Source organism: Carlito syrichta, unplaced genomic scaffold, assembly GCF_000164805.1.
Source record: "Carlito syrichta isolate Samal-C Ts95f unplaced genomic scaffold, Tarsius_syrichta-2.0.1 Scaffold313394, whole genome shotgun sequence".
In the NCBI taxonomy this organism is placed as follows: domain Eukaryota; kingdom Metazoa; phylum Chordata; class Mammalia; order Primates; family Tarsiidae; genus Carlito; species Carlito syrichta.
In genome coordinates this window covers 184,523-193,068 of record NW_007257490.1, presented here as the reverse complement: position 1 = coordinate 193,068, position 8,546 = coordinate 184,523, and the positions used below count along the sequence as shown (strand labels likewise).

The 8,546-nt window shown below is 35.9% G+C and overlaps 1 protein-coding gene across 1 annotated transcript; it reads right to left on the bottom strand.

Annotated features, from left to right (window-relative positions):
* Positions 1-7,098: 7,098 nt before the first annotated feature.
* Positions 7,099-8,052, bottom strand: LOC103272962 (putative olfactory receptor 52P1). Its single transcript, XM_008070425.1, has one exon. The coding sequence runs from the start codon at positions 8,050-8,052 to the stop codon at positions 7,099-7,101; it is 954 nt and encodes a 317-aa protein (XP_008068616.1).
* Positions 8,053-8,546: the final 494 nt, after the last annotated feature.

Genomic DNA, 8,546 nt, shown 5'->3' with positions numbered 1-8,546 from the left:
CTTGACCTGCTGGGCTCCGGCGATCCTTCCACCTCAGCCTTCCAAGTAGCTGGAACTACAGGCACGTGCTACCACACCTGGGTACTTTTTGGTTTATTGTAGAGATGAGGTCTCGCCAAGTTGTCCAGGTGGGTCTCGAACCTGCGGGCTCAGGCAATCCACTCACCTCAGTCTCCTAAAGCATGGGATCATAGGCTGAGCCACCGAGCCCGGCTTATTTCTGTTTTTTTTTTTTAAATATGCTTTCTTAAGTCTGTTCAACTTTTTTGCAATTTTATTTAGTTTTAGTCTTTGCTTTTCTTGATTTTTATTACTTCAATGCATCCATTCTATTATTTCTGTAAGTACTTTGGGGTACAGTCATTCTCAGAGATAACTATTGTTTGTGCTCCAGTAGTTGTTCATTCAGGCACTGTCTCTTTTGAACTCTAGGGGTTACCTGCAATTTTTCATTGTTTTTTCTCATTTGTGGCAGTTCTTTTACCTTTCTCTTTAATACCATTGCTCAGTGGGAAACGGAGAAGTAATCCCTTCTGTTGCTGCTGTAGCTCCTATTCTTCTCTGAGCCTGGCCTCTATTTTTGTTCAATTGTGAGACACTGAATCAGGTCACCCCCCATGCTGGCTATCAAACACAGGCAGAAGAGGGTGAAGATTCCAACATCTCAATTAAGTTTCAACACCAAAGCTGGAACCTACAGTAACAGACCTGCAGTTGCAGAATTCACCAGGAGAGGGTTCTCCTCTCCCAAAGAGATATAGTAAAGTTGAGAAATCTCTACCAACAACGTTTTTTTTCCTGTTTATTTCTGTTGTTGTTGCTGCTGTAGTTTTTGTTTATTTTTGTTTTTTCTTTTTAAAAATATTTTGTCTGTTTTTTTTATTTGTTTGTTTCCTCTTTTCCCCCTTATTTTCTCTTTACTCTCTCTCTCGCTTCTCTTTTCTCTCTTACACTGTACCTTGGACTCAGGGACCACACAAGTGTACCCCTTGTACAGTGTACCCGTTGTACAAGGGGATGGGGCATTCTGCTATCTCTTTGTAATTTTGAGTACTTACTATGGGATTGGGGAGGGACCACAAGGATTCAGAACCCACTGACAGGTTACAATGCTCATTATACTCTTTATCTGGTGAATGGGTCACCTGAGACTCACTCTCCATCTCCACACAATATGACCTTACAAGGGGTACACTTGTGTGGTCCCTGAGTCCACAATACAGTATAAGAGAGAGAAAAGAGGCAAGAGAGAGAGAGAGAGAGAGAGAGAGAGAGAGAGAGAGAGAGAGAGAGAGAGAGAAATAAAGAGAGAATAAAGGAGAAGAAAAGAGGAAACAAACAAAACAGACAACAAATTTTAAAAAGAAAAAAACAAAAAAATAAACAAAAACTACAGCAACAACAACAGAAATATACAGAAAGAAAAAAACTTGCTGGTAGAGACTTCTCAACTTTACTATATCTCTTTGGGAGGGGAACACCCTTTCCTGGTAGATTCTGCAACTGCAGGTCTGTTACTGTAGATTCCCACTTTACTGTTGAAACTTGAGAAGTTGGAATCTTCCTCCTCTTCTGCCTGTGATTGATAGCCAGCGTGGGTGTGACTTGATTCAGTGTCTCCCAGCCTCTCTCTCCCTCCCTTCCTCTCCCAGTGTGGTCACAGCTTCCATGGCATCAAGTTTTCACGGTGGCAGAGTGGTGCCTCTGGCCTCTATCCTGCCCTTCTTATCTCTTGCTTTTTGCCTGGGGTTTAGAGTAGCTAGTTTAGCACTCACTCACCAGTTTTCTTCTCCAGTCAGATCTTTCTTCTCTGCATGTGTCTATCATCCAGTGGCTGACTAAGGGCGAGGTGAGAGGAGTCCTCTAGGGTTTCACATCTGCAGGTACCCACCAGGGATTGTGTTCTGAGGACAGTTCTCTCTGAATTCATGTAGAGAGCCCCAAAGCAATGCAGAGATCCCTTCCTCCCCACCCCCGGTTTTAAGACACACTGCTGTTCCACAGAGGCCACCTGGTAGCATTTCTCTGCCCAGGCTTTAGACTGGCAGCTCATTTCCTTTATAGCCTGCCATTCCAGCTGAGCACAGTCAGGGGAGTCAATTTTCTCTCCATTAAGTACCATTGTCTCTGGATCCCAGCTCCTGCAAGCAGTCTAACCTGTTGCTGGAGGTGGTGGTAGTGAGTCTCGTGCTGGGTGGCGGCCGCATCCTGCCACTTCTCCAGGAGGACCTTCCTTGTTTTTCTAAATGTCTGTCAATTAATGTCCCAAATTATCTATCAATATATTTAATATTTTATTTTTTCTGTATAGTTTAGAAATTTTATTTTTATTGAAAGATAAACTTATTTGTAAGTCATAATTTAAAGTAGCATATTTCTTGAACAGATAAATTATTTTTCTAAGTTTGTTTTGTTTCTAAAATAATTTTAGTCTCATGTTAATTATAATATTTTTGTTTATAACTTTGTTTGTTTTGCTATAAAATTAATATATTATCTGTGAATAGCAGTTTCATTTCTTCTTGTCCAATCTTTACATATCACATATTTTATTTCTTTACAACCTGGACAAGTGGAATATTTTGACAATTGGTTGTCAAACTTGAAACGAATGTGTTTTAAGTATTTGTTTATTATTGTGTTCCCTAAATGTCCAATATATTAAGATAATGGAGATTTGTTCAAAATATCTCTGTTATTGCACACTTTCTTGTTATATTAATTACTGAGAGAAAAGTGTTAAAATCTCCACTAAAATTGTTGGCTTTACTTTACTTCAGTCTGTTTTGACTTCAACTAATATTAAACTCAATCGATAAGTAAAACCACTTTTAATATTTTGTCTTACTAATAGTCACTTTTATCAATATAAATCTTTTTTTTTTTTGAGTTGGAATCTCACTGTTACCCAGGCCCAGGCTGGAGTGTCATGGCACACTCATGGCTACCCCAGCATCGACCTGCTGGGCTTCTGTGATCCTTCTGCCTCAGTCTTTCAAGTAGCCAGAACTACAAGTATGCACTACCATGCCAGGCTAATTTTTTGATTTATTGTAGAGACAAGGTCTTGCCAAGTTGCGCCGGCTGGTCTGGAACCTGCAGGCTCAGGCAATCCACTCACCTCAGCTCCCCAAAGTGCTGGGATTACAGGCTGAGCCACCAAGCCTGGTCAATCATTTATATTTTAAAATACTCCCAGTTTTGATGTCTATTTTGCCTATATCATAATAATAGTCTTACCATTTTAATTAAGTTTTAAAGGACTATTATGTTCTATTTTGTTACTCCTTAACTTTTTATGTTCTCATGTATTTAACTTTTTCTGGTTATTTTACTGCAATCTTGATTTTTTTTGTCTTTTGGTACACAATATTATGAGGTTTAACTAATATATGCATTCATCTAAACTCTGTCATAATTATGATCCCCAAATAAATCCCATCATCCCCAAATATTCTTTATGCTGTCCCTTTGTAATCAAACAGTCCCTTGACCTATCACCTCTAGGAAATGTTGACTTCCTCTACATAACTACTATTTAGTCTTTTCTAAAGCATCACATAAGTAAAGTTATATATTACCTTTTGACAGTGGATGCCTGTTGGATTCAACCAAATTTTAAGCAAATCAATTCTAGTTCCTTTTTTGTTGGAAAGTAATGTTTTATTGTTAAGATTTACCATAAATTGTTTATTTTTTCACTCTGAAGAATATTTGAGTCACTTATATTTATGGACAATTATGAATACCATTGCTATATAAATCCACGTGCAGATTTGTGTGAACACTTTTATATTCTTTCTAGTATTATCCAGAGGTGGGTTTTCTGAAAATTATAAGTGTGTAGAACACTTTATAAAAAACTGCCAAACTCTTTTAGTGCTTGTGCAATTTTGCATTTTTAGTGAGAATATAAAAGAGTTTAGCTTTCTCCAGAAACTTGATAGTCCTTAGTATTGTTCTTCTACTTTTTCTTTCTGCCATTCTATTATCTTATATCATCATGGCTTTAAATGGCATTTTTCTTATAAATAATTATGCTGAATATATTTCCATGTGTTTGTCATTTTTATATTCTCTTTACTGAAATATGTATTCAAGCTTCTTACTTATTTGTAAACAGCTGTTGAATTATTAAATTTTGAGAATTTTTTATCTATTCTAAACAAAGTGGAAAATATCTTCGTTCAAGATGTAGATAATTTTTTTTCATTTCATTAGCTATTTTATTGTCACCCCAGCAGTTTTTAATATTTGTGAAGTACAATTTACCTCATTTTAATAGATTATGCTTCCAGGTTCATGCCTAAGAAGTTTTTGACTAATGTTAGATGATAAAGAGTTTGTCCCATTCCAAAATTGTTTACACATTTCTATGCATTTGTTAGAGCAACAGCCTCACTTCGTTGTACCACCTATCTTAGTTGTTTTTGTGTTGCAATAACAGAATACCCAATGCTGCATAATTTATAAAGAATCATTCCTCTGTTTATTTTTCAAGTTGACCAATGTCTTTCACAGTGACACAAGTCAGATCTTTTCTAATTGGTTGTCTCTGCTGCTTTTCTAATGGTATAATTTTCTGTGACGCTTTCTTGTCTGTTTGCTTGTGTGACAGTATAGTCTTCTGGATGTGTTTTCACTTTTCTTACTATTTTTATTAATGTTGACTGTGATGTCACTTCTACTTAGAAACTCTTGCCCTGTTTCAGGGTGAATCATCCTCATTCTTCAAGACTCAGCTCAGCTTTTCCTTGGCATTGCCTCCATATGGCATAACTAGAATTTTTTCTCCAACCCAGTTATATTTGCTGTTCCAAATCATCTTTGCAATTACTAACTTATGTTAGCTTAATGAACAGAATCTAGTATAGATGCTGAATTTTTGTTACTGGATTTTTAAAAATTAGTTAGTTTATACTTTACTACTTAGTTTCTTATATCATTTTAGCATATGTATGATACAACAAATCCTTTATAATATGAGATGATATTCTCTTACTAATTTCATCACGTGACATTATATTTACTTAGATAAGAAGTTTAATAGAATAATCTGGATGGAGAAATAAGTACAAAATGTCCAGTTTTGGACATGTTGAGATAAAGGAATAGAAAATTAGCATCTAAAAAATTCCTTTGCTAATTGATCACCATATTTACAATACATATTTTAGCCCTGACACTGGTATGTATGGAATAAAATTATATTGACTATTGTGATCATTGTGTTTTATTATCATATTTAATCCCTACCCTGGTCTTAAAAAGTACATAAACACTTCTCATCATTTAACATATAATAAAACTAAGAATGTAGAAAGTTATAAATAAAATTTATTTACCTATTAGTGATGGAAGCAATATTTTTTACTTGATTTTTCTCTCCACAGAGCTCTAGCTCTTAAATACTTGATAGAACCACTTGATACACACTCATTGAATAATTGGAGAGAAATACATACAGTTAATGCCCAACACCACAACTGTTTGCTACATAATTATATATAAATGTTAGCAAGATATATGAAAGAGTGAAGTCAAAATGGAGGAACTTCAGCTAAAGAACATTCATTTTAACAATGCTTAAGCTTTGTCATGGTTTGCTAGCTATTTGTTTCACTCTCCACTACTTATTAACCAAGGATAGAGCTTTCCTGAGATGGCTATTGATAATTACTTTGCAATTCCCCAAGCGTGTCTTATACTGATAACTTTTTTTATTCTAGGTATTTGTTTTCCAGCTATACAAGACCAAGATGACCTAATCTATTGTAATCAACCTTGCATGATAGGCCACCAACCCACATCTGGAGTCACAAGACTGATGGCCCTGACAACGACAAGAGCACAAGATTGGTGTTATCAATACTTGAGAATGCAGTTGCTGTAGATTTTTCTTTTCAACCCCATCTCCTTATTAAAACTTTAAAAGCCCTCTTTCCTCAGCCCTCATGCCATGCTGCTCTTACCTGTGTCTGCCCCATTTGGAGCCTGTTCTAGATGTGAATAAACTATTTTGCTTGGTCTTTGCAATTTATTGCTTTATTCCTGCAGCATTGGCCCACCTGGCCTCACTTTACTCTAATAATATATTATTAATCAATAAACAAATAAGAATAATGCTATAGTAGTCATATACAAAAAGCCAACATTTTTAGGAGCTAATTCACTCAAGAACACACCTATGCCCATTAAATATTTGAAAAATAGGAACTAATATTGATCAAAACTCAACAATTTCTAGTTCAAAGACCCCTTGTGCCTTTGTCAAAATATTGAAATAGAATGAATTAGGTATAGAGAGTGAGGGAGATTCACTAAATCTTCCCAAATGTTTAGAGCAAGAAAACCAGATATAGAGGAACAAAATCATAACTATTGAGGAAAATAATTTCTTTCTTCATGAAATAAATAAATAAAAACCCAAAGACTTCTGTTATGGTAAACAATATTGTCGGGTAGTTAAGACCATGTATTCTGAACCCAGATACCTTGGGTTTAAACTTATATTTCCACTTTTTATGTGTTACCTTGTACAACTTCCATAGCCTTTCTTTGTCTCTATTTCCCAATTTGTACAATGATATGATAATAACACAAATCTCACAGTATACCTTTGTGGACTAAATAAGTGAATACATGTACAAGGCACAGTAAACAGCCAAACACACAGTAATCATTATTTTAATGTTAAGCCTTTATTGTTACCTTTATAATCAGTAAAAGAATCTGAAAATAATGACTTTTACTTCAGAACTTTTCATCAGGATGTGTAGAGAATTTGAATTGGAAATATATATATATATAATATTATACAGTTAAATTTTAACAGGTTTTAACTTGTAACAATAACAACTAGTCCTTTTACAGTTCTGATTACAAAATACAAACAATACAAAACATACAATAATAATAAAAAATTATGGCTAATAATAAAAAATTATGGCTAATATGAAAAAATACACAAGATCAAATAAACCTGCCATAGCATTGCTGAATTTAGAAATATCATTTTAGAAACAAGGTTGTGACGTGACTCATTATAACCTCACGAGCCAGATAGATACTGTCAAAATGAGTTTGCATTTAAATGTTTTAGCTTTTAGAAATTTTCTTGATAGAGAAAAAGAGACCTACCACTCGGTCACGAATCTGTTTGGTCTTGACACCATACACCAGGGGATTGACCGTGGGGGGCACTAGAAGGTACAAACTTGCAAAAATTATGTGGATGCTTGGTGGTACCTTCTTGCCAATGCGGTGAGTTAGGAAGCTAAACAATGCAGGGGTGTAGGAGACAAGGATAGTACAGACATGGGCAGCACAGGTGCCCAATGCTTTAGAGCGAGCATTCTGGGAAGAAAGTCGGAAGACTGCCTGGAGGATTTTGATATAGGATGTGACTATGAGCCCCAAGTCTAATATCATCACTGAAAGGGCCACAGAGATTCCATATGCTCTGTTAACATGGGTGCTGGCACTGGCCAACTTCACCACAGCCATGTGCTCACAATAAGCATGATTAATGACATATTTGGTGTAATATGGTAACCTCCTAATGAGAAGAGGACAGGGCAAAACCATAAGGATAGCTCGAATTGTACCAACCAGACCAATTTTAATGACCATTGGTGTTGTCAGGATCGTTGTATAACGCAGTGGGATGCAAATCGCTACATAGCGGTCAAAGGCCATGGCAACAAGGAGGGCTGATTCAATAATGCAAAATGTGTGGATAAAATACATTTGTGATAGGCAGACACTAAAGTCAATCCAATGTGAATCAAACCAGAAGATGCTAAGCATCTTGGGGGCTGTGGAAGTGGCAAGAGCCATGTCATTCATTGCCAGCATGCAGAGGAAGAAATACATAGGCTCGTGCAGGCTTGACTCTAGTTTAATAGTAATAATGATAACACTGTTCCCCAGTAGTGTCAGAATCAACAGGAGGCAGACAGGGATGCCAATCCCACAGTGAAAATCTTGCAGTCCAGGAATGCCAACCAAGAAGAAAGATGAGATGTGGTACTGTGTAGCATTGTCTCCCATGTTAAAACTTGAGAGCTTGCATATTTAGTACGAAGTAGCCAGGCAGAGCAGGATTAAAAAGTGTTTTTTACATGATTCTGCATGTGGGAACATTCAGACATACTCTACAAGAACCTACCTGAAAAGCTGACTCTTCTCCTATACCCCTGTAAACCCTCAGGTAAACCATCTAACCACTCTGAGCTCCGATGTTTTCATCTGCAAATGAGAAGATTAAATTCATGTATTTCAGATTTTTTCCTTGTTTCAAAAATTTATTTAATTCAACTGCATAATTTTTATACCCTATAGGAGAAGTGGTTATTAAAAAGATAATCTCATCTTTATCCAAAGCTGGTGTTGGATTCTGTGACATAAACAATTTTAAAACAAAAGTTAAGTTGTATTTTTAAGAAAATCTGGGGATGGCTAATTTAAGCCCATTATCCCTGTTCACAATATCTCCATATAACAATACTTATTATACTCTCTGAATCAAAAATAAAGTTACGCTT